Source organism: Pavona decussata, unplaced genomic scaffold (assembly GCF_977016875.1).
Source record: "Pavona decussata unplaced genomic scaffold, jaPavDecu1.1 SCAFFOLD_53, whole genome shotgun sequence".
Lineage (NCBI taxonomy): Eukaryota > Metazoa > Cnidaria > Anthozoa > Scleractinia > Agariciidae > Pavona > Pavona decussata.
The window spans coordinates 700,759-727,500 of NW_028145475.1; the positions used below are offsets into that span (position 1 = coordinate 700,759).

The 26,742-nt window shown below is 40.3% G+C and overlaps 4 protein-coding genes and 1 pseudogene across 5 annotated transcripts in view; 3 read left to right on the plus strand and 2 right to left on the minus strand.

Annotated features, from left to right (window-relative positions):
- The first annotated feature begins 232 nt into the window (after positions 1 to 232).
- Positions 233 to 2,728, plus strand: LOC146480304 (uncharacterized). Its single transcript, XM_085109300.1, has 3 exons — positions 233 to 380; positions 1,559 to 1,747; positions 2,281 to 2,728. Exons 2-3 carry the CDS (start codon positions 1,568 to 1,570, stop codon positions 2,512 to 2,514), a joined length of 414 nt encoding a protein of 137 aa, XP_084965426.1. The 5' UTR covers positions 233 to 380; positions 1,559 to 1,567; the 3' UTR covers positions 2,515 to 2,728.
- A 50-nt stretch (positions 2,729 to 2,778) lies between these two features.
- On the minus strand, positions 2,779 to 3,635 carry LOC146480305 (uncharacterized). The gene is made up of 2 exons (XM_085109301.1): positions 3,098 to 3,635; positions 2,779 to 2,839 (listed from the first exon to the last, which is right to left on the minus strand). Exons 1-2 carry the CDS (start codon positions 3,418 to 3,420, stop codon positions 2,809 to 2,811), a joined length of 354 nt encoding a protein of 117 aa, XP_084965427.1. The 5' UTR covers positions 3,421 to 3,635; the 3' UTR covers positions 2,779 to 2,808.
- A 48-nt stretch (positions 3,636 to 3,683) lies between these two features.
- LOC146480306 (uncharacterized) lies at positions 3,684 to 5,327 on the plus strand. Its single transcript, XM_085109298.1, has 3 exons — positions 3,684 to 4,027; positions 4,261 to 4,452; positions 4,910 to 5,327. The coding sequence occupies exons 2-3, from the start codon at positions 4,270 to 4,272 to the stop codon at positions 5,141 to 5,143; spliced, it is 417 nt and encodes a 138-aa protein (XP_084965424.1). The 5' UTR covers positions 3,684 to 4,027; positions 4,261 to 4,269; the 3' UTR covers positions 5,144 to 5,327.
- Positions 5,328 to 10,802: 5,475 nt separating this feature from the next.
- On the plus strand, positions 10,803 to 13,512 carry LOC146480307 (uncharacterized). Its single transcript, XM_085109302.1, has 3 exons — positions 10,803 to 10,948; positions 12,440 to 12,628; positions 13,213 to 13,512. Exons 2-3 carry the CDS (start codon positions 12,449 to 12,451, stop codon positions 13,444 to 13,446), a joined length of 414 nt encoding a protein of 137 aa, XP_084965428.1. The 5' UTR covers positions 10,803 to 10,948; positions 12,440 to 12,448; the 3' UTR covers positions 13,447 to 13,512.
- Positions 13,513 to 25,518: 12,006 nt separating this feature from the next.
- Positions 25,519 to 26,742, minus strand: part of LOC146480308 (uncharacterized) — a 2,747-nt pseudogene continuing 1,523 nt past the window's right edge. The window contains exons 2-3 of the transcript XR_014864675.1: positions 26,127 to 26,742; positions 25,519 to 25,651 (exon numbers count right to left, since the gene is read on the minus strand). The exon at positions 26,127 to 26,742 is cut by the window's right edge and continues 178 nt beyond it. The product of XR_014864675.1 is annotated as an uncharacterized LOC146480308 (transcript). The remainder of the gene's footprint in view (positions 25,652 to 26,126) is intronic.

Sequence of the window (26,742 nt, forward strand, 5' to 3'; positions counted from 1 at the left end):
GTTTAAGGGGCAAACAATCGCCCCCTTTTTGCGGAAGTACGGCTCTCCTAACAAGAATTGTGTGTTTCGTGTTAGCAGAATTGGACATACTTTCCTTGAAAGAAACCTTTCTTGTTTTTCTGAAAACGTTTACTTCATTTACAGCAGCATTTACAGCCAAACAAAGGATATAAGACTAATAAAATTGGAAAAAAGGAATTCAAAGTGTAAACAATGTCGACATGTTAGGCTGCTGAGATTTTCGTGTCCACTACTTAGTTACGTATTTTTCAAAACATAGTGCAATGTTGTTTTACGAGTCAAAACGTTCTTACAGTCTGAGAGAAGAACTCTAAGATCCTCCAGTGAAAATTCGAAGTTCTCACAACCAAGGAAGAAAGGTAAGACTGGCAACATCAGCTGTCTCAACTTACTAATGCGGAAAATGTAACTTATATTAGGAAATTCAGTGTATTAATATTTTCATTCCTACCAACCTGTCACTGGTCCTTAAAGCTTGAAGCTTGTTTCCTTAAAACACTGAAACACCGTGGAGGACATGTGAGCAATCGCCTAACCGAGAATCTCCGGCTGATTAGGGACATTCCGAAGTTACAAAACCAAGGTTTCACAGTGGCAAGCAATATAGCGCGTTTTTCACCGGTTAAATTCCCTATAAATGGCAAGCAAAACTCAACATAATACAACATAATATTCACAATAAACTATGCACCACGTCAGTACAACATTCTACCTATAATTAAAACTAATTCTAACATCGTGACGTGAGAGAAAAAATCAGGTATTGTTTAGCAATGCTTACAAAACCTGATTTTTTCGATCCAGGGCTCAAAATCTCTTCAGTTAGATAAGATATCCCGTTCCGTTTCATCTAGTATTATATCGAATATTAAGAATAAAGACGGACCAGCATCAGTGTTGACCAAAGGTCAGTAATAAAAAGCTTTGAATATTTTTAGTTTATCGTGATTTACTTTCATGTGGTGTAAAATCTGGAGGATAAATCTGTTACCATTAAAATTTCTCAGCTCGGACTAGACTAAGATATCTAATAATCTGAAAACTTACAAGACAGGAAATTTTTACCACAAGTTAATAAATACGCGACTTAATTCGTCGACATGATGATAAATTCAGTGACGGTCGTGTTCATTCCGCAACAAGCGTTGCTTCGTTATTGCTTTCATCTTATAGACCCTCTAATCCGCGTCTTCCTTTTTTGTTTCCTGAAGCAAATGATGTTGGTATCCTTCTACACTTGAAGCTGTATTCTTAAGTTCTACTTGTTGTTGTTGTTGACCCCTGTATCTCTTCCAAATTGTTGCCGAGCCTTTTCGACTTTAAGTTATCTGGTGTTTTGTTCATGTTGTTGACGTCAGATCCCTCGGAACTTGCGGCGCAGAAGCATTCCGAGTAAAAACAAATAATAAGTTGTAATTCCTTCGGCAGAGATAAAAGTGTAAATATTGAACAAACAAATGCAGTTCAAAGAAATAGGATGTACAGGCAGAATGTTGTCAGATTGTTATTAATTTTTAATGTGTTCTCCGTTGCACAGAATTTCGGTATGAGACTGATAGCCTTTCACGTGTTCATCTTGCTGTTGATGCTGCCTTTTATCACGGAAGCGGCCTCCAAGCGCTGCAAAGTGAAACACAATGGTTGTTCTGTACCATGGGGGCTTCCGTTCTTCTACAAGAGGACGTTTAAACCAGCTTGCAACAAACATGATGTCTGCTACTACTGTGTAAGCTTTTCGCCCAGTTTTGTGACGAGAAACATTTGAAAGTAACTCATAGTTATGGTCCAGGTGTGAGCTCCTTTAGCACTCTGCAAAACGTTCTCCTTCCCAGTGAGATTTTTAAGGAATGACTCAATTGTGTCTCAAAAACAGCTGGAGTTATTTTGATTTAGACAAGCACTGAACAGAAAAGAATAAGGAATTGAGAGGTGAAGCAGCAGTATAAATTCAAAATTTGGTACATAATAAACGGCACTAATAATAACTGAATTTAACACTTGTAGGGTCCAACGAATTTGAAAGTAATAATTAATAAATAGATGCCAGAAATGATTGTTTTTCGCCCCAGTTAATTTCTTTGTTGAAAAACCTCCTGCTTTTTTCTGGAAATTTTAACTGTAATCCTCAGTTTTTGATAAGTGAAAGCTTGATAATTTGTGTACCGGATTGGTGGTCGGCCAGATGTAGCCTAGAAAATTGTCCTTTTTACAGCGTGTCAGACACTCTTGAACTGATCAAACTCTTCTCTCTCCTCGTAGGGAATGGATTATTCATGGTCTCGATACCGGTGTGACAGAGCTTTCCTACGCGACATGAAGAAACTGTGCAAGGCCAAGAGATTCTTCAGGCGCTGGTGTCGGAGATTTGCAAAGGTTTACTACAAGGCAGTCAGAAGATTTGGAAAGAAACATTACAGTAAAAATTCTCCGTCTTGGTGCGAAAAGTCTTGTGTCATAAAGCATGGAAGTCCTTACAAGACCTTGAGGGGTTAGGACAAAGAAAGGAGGCGAAAAAAAAAACCGTAACAGAAAAAAGGCGTGAATTGTTAGGTTAAGAAAAAAGAAGCCCCTTGTAGCCTAGGAATAATAACAAAAAGCTGTCCATGAATACATCAGTGTTGTAGCTGTTTGCAAGATCATATATGAACGTACCTTACAGCAACCTTGTCCATCCAGTTTTTCTCCACAATCCGCATATTTTCCATTGTCTTTGTTTTATTCAGTTTCTGCGCTTTTTTCGCTAACCATCTGCGTTTTCTGTGGTCAACTGTATTTTCTTAATTCGTTTCATGTGCGTTTTCTCCAGAATATGCATTTACTTAAAAACAAATAAATAAAAAAATAAATCAACTTTGTTAAACGAGGGTGACACTTTACAGTCTGACAACTGACAAACCTGTGGCCCTCGGATTCCAGATCGAATTGGAATTTGGAAATGTTGGTTTTTGTGGAGGGAGGGAAACCGGAGAAAAAACCCCGGAGCAAGGACGAGAACCAACAGCAAACTCAACCCACATATGACGAGGAGTCTGGAAATCGAGCCCGGGCCACATTGGTGGGAGGCAAGTGCTTTCACCACTGTGCCATCCCTGCTCCCCCTTCACTGCAGGCGTTTCTACCACTATCAGTATTTTCTGTACAACCCTCGCTTTCTCCACCATCCAAGTTTGCTACCTGCCATCTCCGTTTTCTACACTTTCTTGGTTTTTCTTCACTGTTCCCTCGCCATCCCTTCTCAATCTCCTTTATCTCCACCATCTGTGTTTTCGCTACCATTTGCCTCTCAACTATATAGGTTTTCACAGCCATCTGCCTACGTTTTCTGCCACACCTTTCTCGTCTTATCTGCGATTTCTTTATGTTCTGCGTTTTAACCTTTCTCTGCGATTCCTCCACCATTTGTGTTTTATGTTATCAAATGGTCGATAATACATCACATGCAGTGACTGTATATTGATAAACCTCCCTGTTGTTAGTATGCGGTGTTTGTCTCGTGTGCTAATTTCCAACGTTCACAAGAGCATAATTGTTATGAACTCTATTAACACACGCTTTTCCAGGAATGTTTTTGAAGAGGTTCAGAAAACTCGCACCACGTGTCTTATAGAGTCTAAAACTACTCGGCTGACCTCGTGGTTTTAAACCCGATAAAACAATCCTGCTCGTTTTAAAACATTACTTAATTTCATCCGTTGGACGAAGAGCAAAACCTGAAGTTAGTACAGCTTCTGGCAAGTGCTGTGTTCTTTTGTAAATTGAGTTTCCAGAGTAATATCCACGCTAATAAAAAAATCTCAGCATGTGAAGTTCAAAAAGGCAGTATTTTAATTTACGAATTTCGAACTATTGCTGTCTCGAGATATATCCAATAGTAGCACAAACAGGAGTGTTCGGTTACCTCTGATCATTGTATAAGAAAACGGGTACCAGTGAGCATCTTTTACACCGGATTTTGCATACTCTTCGGCGGTCGTAGTTGTTTTAAGGAGAACGGCAAAGCTTGAAGGTAAGTTCTGTTGGCAAAAGAGTGCTAGCCTAATAATTTGTAAAATTTAGCTCGGTTTAAAGGGGTTTCTGGCTGACGAAAGTAATAATCAGATATATATAAGGTGACTGAATAACATCATATCAGACTTTCCGGGCCATAACTACTAACACCAAATACCCTGTTAAAAATGTTGTCAAATTCGTACAAACGCATTTCCTCTTGCCATCAGTAACTGCCTTTTTGTTAAACAGGCTACTACCATGAGAAAGATAGAAGTCAACGTGTTTGCCGTGCTGCTATTGTTGTCCTTGGACCCGGAAGTGATGTCAGATCCTAACTGCTACATAGAATCCAACGGCTGTAGTGTCCCAGGAAACCTTCCTTTTTTTTACAAGAAGACCTTCACTCCTGCTTGTGTAAAGCACGATGTCTGTTATTTCTGCGTAAGGAGCGATGAAAAGTATTTTATGACTTAATTAGCTAACAAGTTAATAACTATCAGCATCAATAGACAATTTTTACGATGACGTTGTTTTACTAAAACCACCAGAATCCTCTTTTTTTTTCCTTTCTTATTTGAATTTTGCTAATCCCAGTGAGGTTTAGAAAACAATTTTCCTAATTTGCAAGAGAAAAAAACAAACTGAAGGAATTTGGTAGTTGTAGTAATGACGCCATCGTGAAAATAGCCCTTTGGTAGTTTGACTGCAAAGAGCTTCAAAACGGGGAAACGAACATTATCAAATATTAATTTTCGACCATCAGATTTAATTTATACACAGTCTTGAGAGTTAAAACCAACTTTGTACAGAACTGATCAGTATTTTTCTTTAAGGATTCTATTCGTCGAGCTGGGTGCAGCTCAGTAGCTGATCAAACTCTTCTGCTCTCTCCTCGTAGGGAATGGATTATTCATGGTCTCGATACCAGTGTGACAGAGCTTTCCTACGCGACATGAAGAAACTGTGCAAGGCCAAGAGATTCTTCAAGAGGTGGTGTCGCAGATTTGCAAAGCTTTACTACACGTTAGTCAGAAAATTTGCAAAGAAGAATTACTGTAAAAATTCTCCGTCCTGGTGCGAAAGGTCTTGTGTCATAAAGCATGGAAGTCCTTTCAAGACCGTGAGGGGTTAGGACAAAAGAAAGGAGGCGAAAAAAACCGTAACAGCAAAAAGGCATGAAATGTAAGGTTAGGAAAAGAGAAACGCCTTGTAGCCTAGAAATAATAATAAAAAGCTGTTCATGAATACATGTTGTAGTTGTTTGCAAGAACATATGGTAAACGTACCTTACAGTAACCTTATCCATTCAGTTTTTATCCACAATCCACAAACTTTCTACTCTTTTTGTTTTGTTAAGTTTCTGTGCTTTCTTCGCTATCCATCTGCGTTCTCTATAGTCATCTGCATTTTCTCCATTCGTTTCATGTGCGTTTTCTGAGGTCTTTTTAATTTTCTTCATTCGATTCAAGTGCGTTTTCTCCACAATCTGCGTTTACTTCACTGTATAGGGGTTTCTTCCACTATCAGTGTTTCTCTTCAATCCTTGTTTTGTCCATAATCCAAGTTTGCTACCTACCATCTTCGTTTTCTTCACTTTCTTGCTTTTGCTTCAATCTTCCCTCGCCATCCCTTCTCAATCTCCTTTATCTCCACCATCTTTGTTTTCGCTATCGCTTGCTTCTCAACTATGTAGGTTTTCACAGCCATCTGCCTGGGTTATCTACTGACACTCCTTTTCCTCTTATCTGCGATTTCTTTACGTTCTGAGTTTTAACCTTTCTCTGCGATTTCTCCACCATTTGTGTTTTATATTAGTTGCGGTTCCGTACGTATCTGTTTGAAAGGCCTCAATCGCCTCAAAAGCTGATAATTCTTTCACTTTTCGGAGGGTGAAAAATATTTTTGCAAAGTGAAGAGAAGCTTGGACAACCGCCAGCACAAGATTCCGTGTGCTAAAATTGTCTGCGAATTTAATCAGTCAACTAACAAATTCCAACAGATCAAACTGTGTTAGCTTGCTGAAACAGCCTTTGTACTACAACCGACCCGGGAAAGCAGAAAACGGCGTTTTTAGTACTCGCGTAAGTTTTCTCCTTTGAGCGTCCTTGTGGTTCTTATCCTTGCTCCAAGGGATTTTGGCCCGGCATGTCTAGAAAAAGAATGCTTAGTTTTATAAGGGCAAACGGTTTGGCCTATCACACGCTCGAAGGCTATTTGCTACAGATTATGCAATCACTCGTATCCTTTCAAAACCTGTCCCAAATATTAAAAAGTGCAGCAAAAACAAGAGTGAAGAAGTTTTATGACGAAGTAAACATAAATAAGAAGTTAGCAATTCATCTCATTATAGAGCGGCTTTCAGTCGAGTGTCGAAAGTAACTCGTGTTTGCATTGGCCTTTACTTCGCTTTGTGATTGAGAAACAAACCAACACCCAAACCAATCGTGACTGGCTCATATCCGTTTTCCCGCGCTTGGCGTTAGTTATATGTATTTGCTCCATGTTCATATTGATTCTTTGCACTGTTTGTGTTTGTTGTGATTGGCCAGAGCAATTATTTGGATGTTGCTTCCGTACGATACTCAGTAACTTACTACGGACTACATTAATAAGACAAAATTTTTTTAACTTGCTTGATCAAATCTTCTTGTTGTTCTGGTATGAAAATCGAAAAAAAAATCCTTATCAATTTTCCTCCCCCGCGTTTGAGGTGTATAGAAGTGTCAAATTTCGTTACCGGTTGGATAAAGTACCGCGCAAGATGGCAGATTGGGGACAGTGGGGCTGTAAAGTCAATACAGGAACGCTAGTCTTGTGACTTTTGGAGAACGAAACAATGGGCAAGGAATGTGGCGCTCGCTTAAGCAGGCCTTTGTGAGGAAGAGGTAATACGAGTCCCCTAAAAGCGACTGCGCGGGAGGCTGTGAAACTCGAGGTATGATCGTGATATACAGACATCAATTATAACCACGTGAATATAAGCGCGTAACACAAGCAATCAACGGAAAAAAGGTGCACTCATCGTCAGGGTAATAAAGCAAAATTTTCAAAATAGTAATATAACGCTAAGCATCAATCCCATCGCGTGGAAGTTGAAAGCGACTGAGGGACATAAACTTTCTAAGTCCATGAACTTCACGAGAGATGCTTTGATGTATGTAGGACTTCAGTGGAATAAAACGAAGTGTGTATTGGTTCATGTTAACAGAGGATGTTTATCTCAGACGTCAGACGGAGTGAAGATTGGTGACTCCGGGCTGAGAAAGAGCTTAAAACCAGCATCCTTTGACAAAATTCCTGGCAGTTATGTAGAATATCAAGCAGGAGGATCACTTAGTGTATCAGAGTGTAGCAAAAGTCTTTCTACCGAGAATTTTAGTTATCTGGATTAGCTCTTTGTCTGACTAAAATCTTAAAGTGTTTGCATCTAACCAGTTCTTACCGCCCGTTCTGTACCATATGAAAGTGGACCCAAGTTTGGCCAATTTCCGATCTCCAACACCTAGACAGAAAAACTTTAAGAAGAGTTTTAGAGAGCGGTGGCAAGCACCCCTTAGGATCAACAGAGGTAATATAAATCCCGACTGAGGAAATTAGGAGGAAGAGGTCTTAAGTTGGTGGAGGGAGAACATAAGCTGACCAAGGTCAAGGCGGCGGTCAAACTTTATGGCAACTAAGATCCAGTAATAGAGGCGGTGAGAAGGTATGAACAGAAGCCTGAGGATAGCAGTCGGCGTACATTGACTAAAATTGCCAAAAAAATATTCGCAGGCAGGCTCCTGGCGCAGGAAGTGGGCCTAAAACTACAATTAATCTACTACACCCAGCAGGAAAAACAGACTGAAATCAGAGAGGTGGATGGATTGACGATTGGGTGATATACTAAGTCAGCACAGAAGAATACGCGAATGGAGGAAATTAAGGGTTAGGAATGAGAAGAGAGGCTTGTGGTAATGAGATGGAATGAGGACGGACTTAGGCCCCATCCACACTAATGCGTTTTCGTTTGAAGACGCCTAATTTTTGATGCGTTTTCGCCTATCGTCCACACAAAAACGCCCGAAAGCGCAAATGGAAACGGAGACTTTCAAAAACGGACTCTTTTGAAAACGCATTAGTGTGGATAGCGCCTTAGGAGGTGACTGCTTTCTTTCTTTCTACAGGAAACTGGAGATCAGCACCGTTTTGTACAACCGCGGGAACAAAGGAACTTAACCAACAACTCCTTCCAACAAAAGTATACCAGCAGAAAAAGACGGAATTAAACTCAACTTCCGATATCACAGGCAGAATGTGCGGTGAAGGTAAAGAGAGCATGTCACATGTGCTTGCAGGCTGCACAGATCTGGCACAGACAAAATATCTTGCAGGACACAATGCGGCACTGAATGTCCTTGTTTAGCTGCTTGAAGGTCTGGGTCTGATAGACGCAACCTCGCCTTGGCCTTGGCCTTGGCCAGTCCAACCGAAACCAGTCTACGAAAATCATCGTGCCAAAGCGTACCAAGGCCGGATGTTCAAGTTCACGCAGAAAACGCTAGGGCCAGAATAACTAAAAAAAAATAACAAAGACTTTTTATGAATGAATTGTCCGTGGAGGAAAAAGAGATGCAAAGAAAACTGAGAGGACCATGAAGTACCCGCCACTTCGCTTTGAACTCAAGAGGCAGTTTCCAGGGTATGAAGTAATCCAACACAACGTCATTGTTGATGTACTTAAAGGTGTTTTCATGGCTACTATATGTATGATTGTGGGTCTCGCAACAGACAGCTTTTGGATTAGTGACGTCATGAAATTTCAGACCCCCCTTGTGACTCAGACAAACAAAGACCTAACTGTGTGACTAACAAGTGCAGTTTTATGAATAGCGGTCAGTTTGCTTCGATGTTGGACGGTTCTAACAGACGATGATGGCGTTCCTGGTTCTGTATTTATAAAAGAACCGCAGAAATATACGTTGAGCAGCTCAAAACAGTGGTTAAAGGGGAAACGCCACGAGCTTGTGGAACGAGGAAGACTGCATAAATAGTAGGAATCACCATACTCTTCATCCGAACATTGATGATGGAAATAGGTTGCGCAAAAGTGCTTAGAGAAATTTCTAAGTTACCTGAATTGAACGGTTTCTTTTCTTCGAAAAAGGCAAACGAGTTTGATGCGAGGTCCTCTAGCGCTCTTGTGAAAATATGCTTATGTTGTCAACTCTCTCTACATATCAATCGTATAAAAATAAAAAAACTATGTTTATAGAGCTTATTTAAAGTACTTATGGAATATTCATTGCCGAAGACTCACTATATCATATAGTCGCGCATGAAGCACTATTTGTTTGTTTCTTAATTCGCGCTTCATGAGATCTCGCATTGCAACTGAATCTTTAAAAAAATCATATCACTGACTACGATTGTCGAAAAATTATGATTCTTACACGAAAATAAAGGTAAGGAAGTGTTCGTGTACTATTTAGAAAAATTAAGAATGGCAGTGCGCAAGAAACGTTTCCGATTCACGAAATTGTTTCCAACTCGCACATCCGGTCGTGTTTTCATATTTTGCCGTCACGCGCATAATTTGACTGAAAATTCATAACTCGATTTCCATGAATCCTAAAACGGTAGTTTTATACTTATTGTAAACTTTATTTATTGAAATTTTCGATAATTATCAAGCGATGTAAATTGAAACGTTTGTTTTCCTCGACAAATGCAAGCGAGTTTTCTACGAGTTCAGTTCTTGTGAAAATATGCAAGCGCACTTAACTTGTAACCCAACCTTTGAACAATCATATCTCTCGACATAGTAATCATATGAAAATAAGAAAATTATCATTATAAAGTTTATTTATCCCACTAATCGAATATCTATGGCCGGAAACTCAGTAGAATGTTTTCTCGTCGTCAATTTGAGTGCGCGTGAATCGACGTGAAGCACTATTCATTTGTTGCGTTATTCGCGCAACATGAGATCTCGCAGGCGAAATCATATCTCTTGCTAGGATTGTCCTAAAATCCTGATTGTAGCCCGAAAATAAAGGTAAAGAATTGCATTATTCTGTCAAATAAGCACTATGATGCGCAAGAACTATTTTTGTTCACGAAATTGGTTCGAACTTCGGTCATCCGGTTGTGTTTAGACTTCTCGCCGTCAGCGCATAAATTCGATTTTATACATCTTAAACTTTAAAAATTCATTGTTGGCTTTCTATAAATCCTAAGACGGTAGTTTTAGACATTTTAAATACTTCATTTATTGTAGTTTACGATAATTGCTAACCGATGTCAATAGTAACGCTTCTCGAAAAATGCAAGCGTCTTCGTTTCTCTATTACTGCCCTAGCACATACCGGTTTTGTCTATGGCGGACCGAAATGTTTCTCTGAGTCTATGAAACTAAAAGAGCTTTACGTCCCATTATTCTTTTGTAAAATATAGATTGCAATCTCCTCCAATCAATTAATCAAAACAAGTGTAGTCTAAATTTGAATGTGACTTTTAAATCGTTTGAGTCAGTGAACTGTTTAGAAGCAAACAATCGCCCCCTATTTTTGCGGAAGTACGCTTCTCGTAACCAGAGATGTGTGTTAGTAGGATCGGAAATGCCTTGCTCGAAAGAAACCCTTTCTGAAGATTTTCTCAAAACGTTTATCTCATTTTCAGCCGTTTACAGCCAAACATAGAATATTATGTGATCGACTAACAACTGATATCGGGACAAAAGAATTCAAAGTGTAAACAATGTCTACATGTTAGGGTGCTGAGATTTTCGTGTTCAAATCTACATAAAACAGATATTTGTTTTTGAAAACATAGCGCAACGTTGTTTTACGAGGAAAAACTTTCTTACCGCCTGAGAGAAGACCCCTAATCAATCTTTAGGTATCATCCAGTGAAAATTTGAACTCCGTAAGTTCTCAGAACCAAGGAAATCGGAAGAAAGGTAATTCACGACTAACAACATCAGCTATTCTAAAACATTACGGATGCCGAAACTAAAAAACTTCGGAAACTGTCTTATTCAGATTTTCATCGCTACCAACCTGGCACTGTTCTCGAAGGAACATTTTTCCTTAAGACATCGAAACACCATGGAGCATAGCTAAATACGCCGACCTAGCGAACTGAAGTTTGTTTTAAAAATACGTATGTTGCAGATGAGCAAGCACCGCCTCCGATTTTCATAATTAACTGCATGCTTTTGTTAATCGAAACACGGAACCTCAGGAGCTTCTGCGCCAAAACTTCAAGTTAACTTTTCAGTCTTATCAAAAGGTCCACCTTAAAACTGAACGAGTTAAAAAAATCCGTATTTTTTCTGCTCAGCTTTCTATTTAAAATGATTCACTGGCATTGCTTACAATACTGGTACTGGGAGAGTAAAACTAGATCCAAACCTATTTTCATAAAACGCAATCACAAAGAAAACATAAAAAAAAACTGCGGGTTATAAAACTAAATTTTGGTTCCTTGGCGATTAGGGACATTCCGAAGTAGTAGCAATATGGCGCTTTTTTCGTTGGTTAAATTCATTATTAGTGATTGACAAGCAAAACTGCACATTTCACTTCGTCTTGTAGCCAGTCCGACTATAATATTAATATTCACAAAGAACTGTGTACCACGTCAGTATCAGTACAACATTCTACCTATAATTACAACTCAGTAATTCTAACATCGTAACATAAGAAAAAAAATCACAGGCATCATTAACTAATGCTTCAAAAACTGATCGATTTTGTCCATTCAGGTCTCAAAATCTTTTCAGTGAGTTAAAAGATACTTTTATCGTATTATATCGAAAATTAGCGTGTTGACCATTGTAATGGACAGCTTTGAATATTTTTAGTTTATCGTAATTTACTTTCATGTGGTGTAAAATCTGAAACCGATAAATCTGTGACCTCTCAAATTTCTCAGCTCCAACTAAGCTTATTTCAAATAAATCCTCAAAATGCACAAAACAGGAGGTTTTTACTCCGACTTTTAATTATAAAATCGCGACATACATTCTCAACTGACGCAAATAAATTCAGCGACGGTCGTGTTCATTCCGCCATATTAAAGCGTTGCTTCGTTATTGTTTTCATCTCATAGACTCTCCTATCCGCGTCTTCCTTTTTTTTTTTCTTAAGCGAATGAATGTTTGTCTCTTTCTACACTTCTTTTTCTTCGACGCCCGTCTCTCTTCCAAATTGTTGCCGAGCCTTTTCGACTTTAACTTATCTCGTGTTTCGTTCATGATGCTGGCGTCAGATCCCTCGGTACTTGCGGAGCAGTTGCATCCCGCAAAACTAAATAATAAGCTGTAATTCGGGAGGGGTAAAAGTGTAAATTTTGCAGAAATAAATGATATGCAGTTCAAAGAAATACGATGTACAGGCAGACTGTTGTTAGATAATTAATAATTTTTAATGTGTTCTTCGTTGCACAGAATTTCGATATGAGACTGATAGCCTTTCACGTGTTCATCTTGCTGTTGATGCTGCCTTTTATCCCGGAAGCGGCCTCCAAGCGCTGCAAAGTGAAACACAATGGTTGTTCTATACCATTGAGGCTTCCGTTCTTCTACAAGAGGACGTTTACACCAGCTTGCAACAAACATGATGTCTGCTACTACTGTGTAAGATTTTCGCCCAGTTTTGTGACGAGAAACATTTGAAAGTAACTCATAGTTATGGTCCAGGTGTGCGCTCCTTTAGCACTCTGCAGAACGTTCTCCTTCCCAGTGAGATTTATTAGGAATGACTCAGTTTTACCCAAAGACAAGAGTTATTTTGACTTTAGACAAGCACCGACCAGAAAAGAATAACGATTTGAAAGTTAAAGCTTCAGTATATATTCAAAATTTCGTACTTAATAAACGCAAAATTTAAAACTAGTGAGGTGCAATGCCATTTGAAGGAAAAAAATAAACAAACACACCAGAAAAGATGTTATCGTGAATTGCTTTCGCCTAGATTAGCTGTCTGTGTGTCTGACTGTTTCTTTTGCATTTGTTGATTTCTTTATTTAAATTAAATCCTGCTTTATACTGTAATTCTTCTTGATAAGTGAAAGGTTGATAATTTTTAAAACGAATAAGTGTTTCTATCATAATAATAATAATAATAATAATGATAATAATAATCATCATCATCATCATCATCATCATATACAGCGTGTCAGACACTCTTGAACTAATGAAACTCTTCTCTCTCCTCGTAGGGAATGAATTATTCATGGTCTCGATACCGGTGTGACAGAGCTTTCCTACGCGACATGAAGAAACGGTGCAAGGCCAAGAGATTCTTCAGGGGGGTGTGTCGAAAATTTGCAAAGATTTACTACAAGGCAGTCAGATGCTTTGGAAAGAAGCATTACAGTAAAAATCCTCCGTCCTGGTGCAAAAATCCTTGTGTCAAAAAGCATGGAAGTCCTTACAAGACCTTGCGTGGCTAAGACGACAAAAGAAAAGAGGCGAAAATTCGTAACAGCAAAAAGGCATGAATGTTAAATTAGCAAAAACGAAGCCTTGTAGCTTGGGAAGTAATAAAACGCTGTTCATGAATACATGTTGTGTTTGTTGGTAAGTGCGTATGGGGAACCTACCTTTTAGGAGTTTTGTCCATTCAGTTTTTCGCCACAGTCCGCAGCATTTCCACTATGGATCCGTGTTTCTCTGGTGTCTGAACTTTTTTCGCTATCCGTCTGCGTTTCTATACCTTAACTGTGTTCATAACCCAAACATTTATTTACAGAAAACGCACATGGATAGCGAAAAAAGCGGCGCAGAAACGGGACAAAACACAGAGAGTGGAAGAAACGCCTGCAGTGAAGTAAACGCAGACAGTGGAGAAAACGCAACTGAAACGAGTGAAGAAAATACAGATGACTACAAGTTTTGAAATTACAATCTCGCATAAAAGATAAACTTCGATCTCCTTCATACTACATCATCATTTCAACATACGATCAAAGTTAATTTTCTCATCGGTTTCCAAGCACAACTATTATCATAGCAACGGAAAAAGCGAATAACGACTGAAAGTTGACCAAGATTCAACCTTCTTATCTAAAACCGGTTTCGGTTATAGAGCCTAAAACTTGTGTGAATATCGAAAAGAATTGATACCCTATCGGCTTGTAAATTAACAGAAAAATCTGTGGAGGCATTTTAAAGATGTCTCGATTTATGCAAAGTAGGAACTTTTTCATTCATCTGTGCTTTATTTTTTACCTTTTTCAAGCATAAATATCTTAAAATCTGAGACACCCATGAAGATCAATACACATTTGAATGGTTTTGCTATGAAGAAAGACCTTTTAACAGAAAAGACAAAGTGTCAAGTTTTATTTTGCCAGAGATATTGTTGAAAAATGCGGCAATAAACAAAATCACCCCGTAAAAATTGATTCATTATTTACTTGTAAACGCTCTTAACTTACCGACTTTTTCCTGATTTCGCCTACAAGTTGTCTCAATTGAGTAGTTTAAATCCCTAAAGTTTTGTCAAAAAGTGTCTGTCTAGATTTTCAGATAATCGACAATGTTTAAGATGAGAGGCTATGCGCTACCGTTGCTATGATAATAGTTGTTGCTTGGAAATCGATGAGAAAATTAACTTTGATCATATGTTGAGATGATGATGTAGTATTAAGGAGATCGAAATTTATCTTTTATGCGTGATTGTAATTTCAAAACTTCCACCCTAAGTCCAGAAAAACTGCTGCGAGCCTCCTTAACAACTAAAGGTAAATTGGCCACCGTAAAGAGATTCGAGTGCTGACATTTCGAGCGTTAACCCTTCGTCATGATTTGCAGCACCACAGCTTCTTTAGAGACTAACCTCCCTTATTCATGCCTTAGCCATAATCATGTGCATTTTCTATCCATTCGTTTTTTGTGTGGTCTTCTGTATTTTTCTCCATTTATTTCATATGCGGTTTCTCCACAATCTGCGTTTACTTCTCTGCAGGCGTTTCTTTCACTGTCGATGTTTTCTCTACAATCCTCGCTTCTCCACCCTCCACGTTTGCTACCTGCCATCTCGGTTTTCTTCACTTTCTTGGTTTTGCTTCACTGTTCCCTCGCCATCCCTCTCTCAATCATTCTCCTTTATTTCCACCGTCTGTGTTTTCGCTATCATTTGTTTCTCAACTATATAGGTTTTCAAAGCCATCTGCCTGGCTTTTCTGCTGACACGCCTTTACGATTTCTTTACGTTCTGCGTTTTAACCTTTCTCTGCGATTTCTCCACTATTTGTGTTTTATGTTAGTTGCGTTTGTGTTGGCTTCAGGAGCATTCTATGTTACCTTTTGGTACGTGTAATGTCTGCACTCCAGACTAGCCCCCGATGGAAGTGGATTCTCCTCAGAAACGACTCAGGCACGTTTCATTCCGCCATGTTGTATTTCACTTTAAACCCAACATGCAATACAGCTGGGTTGCACAGGTAACCCAATAAACAATTACTACATCTCCCCCTTATTTCAAATGAAGACAATAGGTGTAATGCAAAAAAAAAAAACTACAATAATGCTGAACTTGAACTGTAACAATAAAGCATTGTTCAAAGAGTCCACCGAGGAACTTTCTTAATGAAATAATGATACTAAATCTCGAATCTTTTCAAAGTCCTAATGTCAATACCAACATAGTCTTCAGAAACCATGTTGGCTCAGTCTCTTAAGTAACATAGTCTTTAAGCCAGCTTGGCTCAGCTCTCCTGCGCATTGACCTTCGGGGTTCAACACTCTGTTCTGGCATCCTAACAATGGGAGACTGTGGCAAGCTGGGTTCAGTGACAGGCTCAGTCACTGGCCCTTCTGCTGGGCTTCCAATAACTGGTTCAGGATCAGTAACGATAACCGGTTCTCTTACTGGTGTCTGTTCCAGTGGCCATGTCCCCTCTTTCTGTGGCTGAGGTGTCTGTGGTGCAGGGTCTATGAACCGTTTCAAATGACCCACATTCCTTTTAAGTAGAGTTTCACCTCGCTCAATGACCACCATATCTCCTCTCTTGGAAACTACACTGTATGGGTCTGGATCATACGTTGCAGATAACTTGTTCTGTTTCTTCCCCATTAGAAGCACCTTGTCTCCTTCTGACACATCAGACTCCACACTTCTTTTGTTTGCACTTTCAGCGCCTCTCTGTTTCCTCTCAGCATCCTGATCTCGCGCATGTTGATCTATAGTACCAGGCATCTCTTCTTCCTCAACGCTTTCAAACTCTGGCATCTTGGTCCGAATCTTCCTTCCATACAATAGTACAATAGCTCCGCAGGGCTAACACCTGTTGTAGAATGAGGCGTCGACCTGTACGCTAATAGGTACTTCTGTAATTCTTGTTGCCATGGCTTCCCTTCAGCATGGGCCGCACGCATCACCTTAAGCAGTGACTTGTTCTGCCGCTCTACCTCTCCATTCGCTCTTGGCCACAGGGGAACAGTATCCTTATGCTTGACTCCGAGCTCATCCAGGAACTCTTCCATCTCGTGACTTACTAGGTTTGACCCATTGTCGGTCCTAAATGTCTCTGGGATGCCGTGACGGGTGAAGTGCTTCTCTAGGCACTTGATTATGCTACTGCTACATGTGTTACGTATTACATCCACCTCGATCCATCTGCTATAATAGTCAACAGTGACAAGCAGGTTATCTCCTGTCGGTAGTGGACCCATTAAATCTACCGCAAGGTCCCTCCAAGGCTTGGTTGGCATGGTTGTTGTCTTCACAGGAGGTGTGGTAGTAACAGGAGTCACAGCTTGACATCCAAGGCATTTCTTGCAATGTCTTTCCACCATAGCATTCATGCTCGGCCACCATACTTTACTTCGCAGGCGATCCTTTGTTTTCACTATCCCTTGGTGCCCCTCGTGGGCCAACTCTAGAACCCTCTCACGCAAACTCAGCGGTACAACAATACGCATGCCTCTCATTACCAGCCTCCCAACCACAGAAACCTCGTCCCGCAACAACTTGTAGGGGCTCGGTGCGGTAGACCAGTCCCCAGTCCTCCAACACTTGCTGATCTCTGTGAGTTCCTCATCCTCAGCAGAAGCTCTCTCTATCTCCCTGGTAGTCAGCGCCCGTGGGGTTGCACTGATTGCCACCATTCTTACAAACTCCTCAGTCGTGCTGCCACAGTGTGATGAAGCCGGGATCTTTGTCAAACGACTTAGACAATCAGCAATGTTCTGGCCTGAGGGTACGTGACGCACAGTGTACTTGAACGGCATGAGACGCAACACCTATCTCTCAACCCTGGCAGAAGGTTTGGACTTTGGTCCATAGATGGCCTCCAAGGCTTTGCAGTCGGTAACAAGCTGAAATGACTCTAGCCCTGACAGATATAAACTAAACCTCTCAAAACCCCAAACAACTGCTAATGCCTCCTTCTCCGTCTGACTGTATCGACGCTCAACGTCACTTAAACTACGACTTGCAAATGCGACCGCTCTCTTCACTCCCTGCTGCTCTTGTACCAGTATAGCCCCAAGTCCGACTGGGCTCGCGTCGGTAACCACCTCAGTTGGAGCATCCTTGTCATAGAAAGCCATCATTGACCCCTCGGCCAACTGCCTCTTTAAAGCCTCAAACCTTCATTCTCCTCCTTTCCCCACTGCCACTCATTATCTTGCCGTGTCAACCTCCGCAATGGTTCTGCCGTCGTTGCAAAGTTTGGAAGAAATCTCGAACTGAAACTGATAAGTCCCAGGAAACTCCGCAGCTCTGTAACACCTGTGGGGGCTTTTGTTTCATGCACTGCTCTGACCTTTTCCTCGGTTGGTCCCACACCATGCTTACTTAAAAGCAGTCCCATGAATACAATCTGATCCATTCCGATCTTGCACTTATCCTTGTTGAGGGTGAGGTTCCTCTCCTGCAAGCGCTTTAGCAATGTGATGAGATTTCTGTCATGTTCCTCATTTGTCTTTCCGTGCACAACAATGTCATCAGCTATGTTGGTGGTTCCAGGACAGTCAGCAATTGTCTGTCTGACAACATGCTGATACTGTTCAGGAGCACTGTTTATACCAAAACTCAGCCTCTTGTAACGGTACAATGAATCACCAGCTGAAAATGTTGTGATATCCCTGGACTCCTCTTCCAGCTCAATTTGATGGAATCCCATGTTCATGTCAAGCTTGGAGAAAACCGTACTTCCATTCATTTCCTCTAGCACCTCATCCACAGTAGGAATTGGCAATTTCTCCCTTTTAATTGCCTCATTCGCACGACTCATGTCAACACATATCCGCACGTCATCTCTGTTAGGCTTGGGAGCAAACACAGCTGGGCTGACCCAGGTTGATGGACCGGAAACTTTCTCAATGATGTCAAGGTCAAGGAGTTCGTCTATCTTACTCTGGACTTTATCCTTCAACGGGTAGGGGTTCTGCGCTACAGGTGTAACTTCATGGTCAATATGCAGCTTAAGTTGAAAACCTGACAACTTGCCAACTCCCGAAAACACCTTTGGGAAGCGGTTTGCAATACTCTCAATGTCACTGCCTATGGAATAAATACCCACTAGCTCTGGCCCAACTTTTAACACTTGTAGCCTTTTAGCAGCTGAGCTACCCAGCAGACAACGCCCATCTCCTTCTGTTACGAGAATGTTCTCTACCACTTTCTGCCCATGACACTCGACAGTAGCCTCAAATTTACCGACAACTGCTAGAGACCCATTGCCATAAACGCGGAGATTCCTCTCTTCTGGCTGTAGCTTTACACGTAGGCCACTCCTCACCAGGTTATGAAACTGTCGCTCACCAAGCACAGTTGACTGTGCTCCAGAATCAACAAGCATTCTGATAGTGGTACCATTGATTGTCACTGCTACAATGTTATCTTCACAAGCTCTTTCCCCGTTAAAGTTTATTGGGAAAGCAAAAGGCTCCTCTCCACTATCATAGTCAACCTGATTAACTTGTCGAGCCCTCGGCTGTGGATTACGTTTCACACTACTGGACCGCCAATTATTACTCGCTCTTCCACCAGTCTTACCCTTTTCGCCCTCACATCGGCAACATACTGCCCAATGCCCCTTTTTGCCACACTTCGCACATGTTTTACCCTTTGCAGGACATACCTTATCACGAGCAAAATGTCCGGGCTTCCCACACGCATAGCACTTGTTTATGCCTTGCCCGCTTGACTTTTCCTTGCTTTCGTTGTTCCTGACCAAATTCACGCTGGTCTGTCCCTCCCCTCCTGCAATTTGGTTTGCTTGACGTCGTGCCGTTTCCCATGCCCTGGCTGTGGTGAGGGCAGCTGCCAGCTGGATGTTCGGCACCTCAAACAACTTGGTACGTAGTTCTTGAGACGCTAGTTTTTCTAACAGTTGATCCCGCACTGCAAATTCCAACTCCTCGGCCCCATAGCCGCAGTGTCGTGATTGTTTCCTGAGGCGGAGAACAAACGAGTCCACATCTTCGCCGGGCTCCTGGCGTACTTGGCTTAGAACGTGTCGCTCGTAAGCGGCGTTTTCCTGGACATGGAAATATGCATTTAATGCCCGAATGCTCTGTTGATAAACATCATCCGCGCCTGCATCGGCAAGGGGAACGATCGTTAGATTTTCGAAGATATCTTGCACTCCGGAACCAGCCCTATAAAGTAATTCGCTTTTCTTTCTCGCTGGGTTTTGCAAATTCGCTTTGCCTTCTGCGTAGTACGTAAAACCTCGCAGCCACACTCGCCATCTTTCGCTCAACTCTGATTTGGAACCGGTAATATCCATCGGTTGAATATTATGACCCGCCATACTGCTAGATAGGACGATTCTCGCTATCCTCGTCGCCAATGTAATGTCTGCACTCCAGACTAGCCCCCGATGGAAGTGGATTCTCCTCAGAAACGACTCAGGCACGTTTCATTCCGCCATGTTGTATTTCACTTTAATCCAGACATGCAATACAGCATGGGTTGCACAGGTAACCCAATAAACAATCACTACAGTACGGATCCGTTTGAAAGGCCTAAATGACCTAAATCGCCTCAACGTTTTGCTGCAATTAGGGAAATTGTATTTCCTTTAGTTTTCGAAGGAACAAAAGTGGCATTTCAAGTGCAAAATAACTTAGTTCAGAGGAGGTCGGAAAGTGAACAGAAGCTCGGATAACCGTCGGCAAGATTCCGTGTGCTAAAATTATCTGCGAATTTAATCATTTAACTAACACACTCAAACAGATCAAACTGTTTTAGCTTGCCGAAATAGCGTTTGTCAAGAGACCTTCATACTCACTTGCCCTTGTAAAGACATAAAAACGGCCTGGGAAAGCAGAAAACAGAGTTTTAAGTATTCGCTGAAATTTTATCCCTTGGGCTTCCCTGTGGTTCTCGTCCTTGCTCCAAGATATTCTGTCCAGTTTGAGTTTTTTAGGCTTCGTTACGATAACATTCCCAAATTTCAATCAATCCAAACCACAGGTTTGTGCGTCACCCGTAACCCTTTAGGCTCGCAATCATCAGCCGCCGTCCCGCCGCCGACTGATCAACTTGCAGGGTCTCCTTACTGTTCGCCATCTATTTCTCATGGTACTTATGAGGAGAACTTTTTAGACATGAAAGCATTTCATCTTTGTTGATCATTTCTTTTATTCTTGTGGCTTGACAGCATGAGCACAAATTTCGTGTTGATACTGAAAATTTGGCATAAGATTTTACTTACATGCACACTTTCACGGATTTTTAACCGCCGTTTACCATTTAGAAATGGGTAGTATACACTCGATTGCTAAAACGTAGACACCTTAAAAGCATAAACCGTGAACGATGAGACCCAACGGATTTGTGGGTGTATTAAAGTGTACTAAATTTATTTGTATAATATCCTATTCTCGTGCGAAGGTTGATGACCAAAATCAGTTGCACGTGGTGAATGATGGAAACTGTCCAAACTTTCCTTGATTATAAAATGTCCAAGTTGGCCAACAAGGGCCAATTTGAGTGATGTACAATTCGCAATTTGCCTAAGTTCAAAACAGGCAGTGAACTTAAGCAATATTTGGTTGAAAATTATTGGGAAGAATGAAGTCAGCACTGTATTTTTTATTGCAAAGAATGAGAATGGTAAATTATTGATTATCGGAAAATGAGGTTATTGTTTACACACTACCCACAAATCCGTTGGGTCTCATCGTTCACGGTTTATGCTTTTTAGGTGTCAACGTTTTTGCAATCGAGAGTATACCACTATAGTCGGATACATAAATGGCATTCTCACATGAAGTATGTACCAAGAAATGAGCAGAAAAGTCCCTGGAATCGCTTACTATGTATATCGATCTTCACGAAGGAGCTCGAGAAATGATCAACCCAGGTCCAGTTTTCTCCACCATTTGCATTTTCTTACGTGTAAGTTTTTTCTGCCTTCCCAGTTTTCTCAACTTGTTTGGGATTTTTCCACTTTCCGCACCTTCTTCCTTGTGCGCGGTTTCTTCAATCCCTAGATTTTGTCGCCGTCTGCGTTTTGTCCACCACCTGCGTTTTTACACCGTCTGCGTTTTTCCGCCATCTGTGATTTCCACCGTCTGCGTTTTCTCCACTACCTGCGTTTTCTTCTATGTAAGTTTTACCGTATCAGATCCGCGAGTATGAAAAAGCCAAAGTTTGTGGTAAATTCCAAGTATAGCGTCCTTTTTTGATGTTTGAAAGAGAATCTTTAAAGGCGGTGATTCGTTCGAAGTAATAGCTGGCATGCAATTCTTTTCAAACTTTCACTAATTTATTGAAATTTATTGGGTATTTCCCAGACTACCTTTCGGATTATCGTGTACGCTTTTAGGCTTTTTTTTTTAACAACCTTTGTCGAAACAGCTGTATATCCTCGTCAGGTGCTACAGTTGGCAAATTCGAGTTTCTAGAAAATCCACTTTGTTTTGTGGCAAGGATGCGCAATGCAATTCGACCTATGGAACTGCCTGAAAATTCACGCCAACCACTTCCACCATCTTCGTCGTCTTCTTTCTCTCCTTTCCCACCTTTTGCTTTTTCTCTATTTTCTTCTTCTTCTTCTACTTCTTCTTCTTCTTCTTCTTCTTCTTCTTCTTCTTCTTCTTCTTCTTCTTCTTCTTCTTCTTCCTCTCCTTCTTCTTTGAAAACAAATCCGAACAATTTATAAAACCTTACGTGACAAACCTACAGACCTTTTTGAAAGCTTGAAATCTCGAAGAGACATAACAAACAATAAGGAAAGAGAAATAAGAAAGCACAGTATTCAACGGCTATTTCTCTTTAAACAAGACGCATATGTACGTGAACTTGGGCTTCTTTCCTGTTAAATCAGATTTTAAGTCGTGGGAAGGCTCCAGAATTGAAAAAACACATTTACATTTCTGTAAACGCTATTTAGAAGTACATAATAACTCATCCAACGTTGCATGTAGAGCTGAACTTGGCAGATTTCCTCTAATCGTTGACATAAATAAAAAGATACTTAATTACGTACACTACCTCAAAGGAAAGGATGAACATTCTATAGCAAAACAATCCCTAACAATATCTGTTGACCGTCATTATAGCGGTCAAACTAGCTTTTACTCCAGTCTCATGAAGATGAGTGAATACTATAATTTCCCCAACTTTAATTATTACACATTGAATGAAAATAACATCAAACAATATATAGATCTTATGAAAAAGAAATATATCTCTTATTGGCACCAAACCCTTCAACACTTCACCGTGGGTTATCACCTTGACGTGGTGGTGAAGCTTGTGAGGCTCAGTGACCTTTAGAGCTATGCCGGCTGGGACCTTGGTCCCTGGCAGGTTCAACCTTGCCGGATTGGTCAAGAGGTAGAGCCCAGACAGAGAATAACCCACCGTTCCTACCGGTAGTAGGTTGAGCTTGGGGCCAATCAGTCCTTCTTGTAAAAAGTAACAGATTACGGAAACCTTAAATTCTCGAATCAATGAGTGTTATCTCGGGAGTAGTACAACGACTTGCCAAACTCCAGAAGATGAATACATCAAATGGGGCGACGGTGGTATGACGGGTACACGCCCAATCCGAAAGGAAGCCTGTACTCTGATCAAGTCATTTGCTAACCCCAAAAAGATGCTCGGTATAGGAAATTGGAAATGGAATGAAAAAGAAATATATCTCTTATTGGCACCAAACCCTTCAACACTCACAAAAACTCAGCTTTTATTACACAATCAAAAAAACTTTTGGCCCCTCTGCTTACCTAGATCTCACAAGGAAAAACGCTTTCAGGAAAGCATAAGTGAAACTAAGAATAAGCAGCCACAAGCTTTTGATTGAAACAGGAAGATACGACAACATACTCCGTAATGAAAGGGTGTGTAATGTTTGCAACCGTAAAACCATTGAAGACGAAATTCATTTTTTATTAGATTGCCCAAGTTACTCTTCTTTAAGAGATATGTTCTTCTCTAAAATAGAGCCTAGCCTTCCATTTACACGACTATTAGTAAAAGAAACTTTACTATCGCATATAATGAACTCAACAGACTATTTTATAAACACTCAATTAATTTCATTTGTTTCCTCGTGCTTCGAATTGAGAGATAAACTTCTCTCCTGAATGATTACGTCTACTGTATGAAAAGTTTAAAATAAGCAAAGACTTCAGTTACTTTATTTTATTTTATTTTAAGTTATCTTAAGAATTAGTTAACGAATCAATAATTAGCTATGAATAGTTTTTGCAATACTGTATTTGTTATAGTCATGCAAATAAAGCTTGTTGTTGTTGTTGTTGTTGTTCCTGGCATATCCAGCCGTAAACGCCAGAAAGTTGACGTGATAAAATCTCAGTTGTCATTTGTCGATTGTTTTACAGCTCAAGCATAGTACAAGCAAGTATATTGTAAGCAATGTATATTCCTGGTCTAAATTTGCATCTATCTGGCCAACAGGATTTAGCAAAGCGGGCAGGGATATCTTGTGTTGGCTTCATCCTCCCCTCCCCCCCCCCCCCCCCTTGCAAAAGTTTTTGTTTTTTGAAAAAAGGGAATTCTGATTGAAATTGGTGTTTTGTGGGAATTTATCTTATCTTTAACTCATTAATCGATGAAATTTGTCCTGCGTCACATAGGCAAAATTTGATCCGTCTCGAGTGCATGTGTTTGTTTACGCAAGATTACGCAGTTGTCACGTTTTGTCAATTAAACTAGAAAGAAAAACAGACTGAATGCTTTCCTAAAGGAAAAATTTATTCAGAAAAGTCTTTGTTTACGCCTAAGAAAGAAACGCTTATAATTCTAAATGCCAAACGAGAGACGCGACAGCGATTTGAAGAACTACCAGTCCATTTCGAAGCGAATTTATCAACCCGTGCGTGGCACGTTTATCAAATTTTCGCAAAAACTGTTCAGAATATAAAGAATCGGTCAATAAGAATAGTATTTCAGTACAAATTTGTACTCGAAGCACAGTTTCTTCGCCGTTATTTCTCGGATTTCCGCTATCGAAACTGTTGAGTATGCCTTAGTAGTTCTTCTTTCGATGTACCACTTCGAAAAAGTTGTGTTTTCCTTCGGAGAACGCGAAAATCGGCGACTAAATAAATGTCCGACCCTTGCAAACCCATGCAGCGACAAGATACCTGCGCGTGCGTTTTAAGGCCCAGACGGCGATTTGAGACCAGAATGAGGGAAAAAAAAAACCAAGGGCAATTTTGAGCTTGGTCTCCCTGTGGGAAGCCCAAGTAATTAAAGGTACATAGTATTATCGTTAGAGGGTTGTGTTTGTTTTTCCATATTTTGTGAAACTATTTCGGCAAAGATGTAAGTCAATATTTTTTTAATTATAACTGGATTAAAATAAGGTTTTAGACAATAATCTCACTGGGTAACCATATTTGTAGTGGTGTTCTAAAGAGATGTGTTATGTTAATCCTCTTTTTCACGTATACCTTAGTGGCGTTTCCTTTGTCATCTTACATAAATTGAAACGTTTGTTTTCCTCGACAAATGCAAGTTCAGTTCTTGTGAAAATATGCAAGTGCCCTCAACTTGTAACCGAACCTTTGGAAAATCATATCTCTCGACATAGTAATCATATGAAAATAAGAAAATTATCATTATAAAGTTTATTTATCCCACTAATCGAATATCTACGGCCAGAAACTCAGTAAAATGTTTTCTCGTCGTCAATTTGAGTGCGCTTGAGTCGACGTGAAGCACTATTCATTTGTTGCATAATTCGCGCAACATGAAATCTCGCAGTCGAAATTTTTAAAAAAACATATCTCTTGCTAGGATTGTCCTAAAATCCTGATTCCAGCACGAACTGGAAAATAAAGGTTAAAAATTATATTATTATGTCAAATAAGAACTAAGATGCGCAAGCAATATTTCTGTTCACGAAATTGGTTCGAACTTCGGTCATCCGATTGTGTTTAGACTTCGCGCCGTCAGCGCATAAATTCGATTTCATACATCTTAAACTTTGAAAATTCATTTGGTTAGCTTTCTATAAATCCTAAGACGGTAGTTTTAGACATTTTAAATACTTCATTTATTCTAGTAAGTAAGTAAGTAAGTAAGTAAGTAAGTAAGTAAGTAAGTAAGTAAGTAAGTAAAGCCTTTATTTAAAGAGGGTGGCACTTAATAGCCAAAGGCTAATAAACTTGTGGCCCTCACAACTATTTACAATCTAAATTACTGTAAGCTAAAATATATATCTAGCTGGATTTTAAACAACATACCTGCACTTAAACCTAAACAGTCAGGAAACGTTCTGCCTGACTTAGGCTAATAACAATGCCCTCCCCACCCCTCTGCTTTTCACACAAACTTGCAAGTCACTCACCTGCCTTTAGGCCACACTCCAGGCTTGGTGTCAGATTGATCCAATTGATTGTCAACAGCATTTGGCTCTATGGGGGAGGTCACAGGGCAAGAAGAAACTCTGGTCTAGGAAATTAACAGCAAATTGGGCTAAGTTGATTAGGCTACAAAACCCTCCCCTCCCCACCCCGGAGCTTTTGACACACAACCAAGAGCTACCCCCCAGCAGGTAGCCCTTACCCTGGGCTAGCTCACAGACTGGTCCTTGACGGCAAGCCCCCTCAATTTTAGAGAACCACAGAAGCGTGAAGCTGGGCGTTGCCTAGCTTCACGCCCGGTTTTAGTGAGAACGTTCTTACAAATTCGCACAGATATATATACAGTTAAAATATAAAATATGACAGGATTCGATTATAAGATAAAAAATAAGTTATTAAATTATGAAATGATGCAAAAATTGTTGTTCCTTAAAAATCTTGGCAAACATGTTCTTTTTAAAACATGCTACAGAATTTAGTTTCCTAATTTCAATTGGTGTACTGTTCCACAGTCTTGTTGCCGAAACAGCGAAAGAGCGTCCTCCTTCTGTTTCTCTTTTATATTTAGGACAAACAGCATTAGTGCTTGAATATCTAGTGTTGCGGGAGTGCCGCTTATTATTTAAAATTAAGTGTTCATTTAGATAATTCGGCAAAGTCCCATTAATTCGCTTATACATTATTGTGCATTTATCAATCTTATGTTGCTCATAAAACGGGATCCAACCTAGCTTGTTAAACAAAGCAACTGATGGTGTCATGCGATCGGCATAACAAATAAAGCGTGCCGCACGTTTTTGCAATCTTAAGACCCTATGAACCGACTCTTTATCGCAATTTGCCCAAACAACGTTAGCGTAAGACATAACAGGGCGAATAATGCTATTATAAAACTGAAGTCGCTGTTTAAGAGGTAGACACGCTCGGATCTTACGCAATATTGCGAT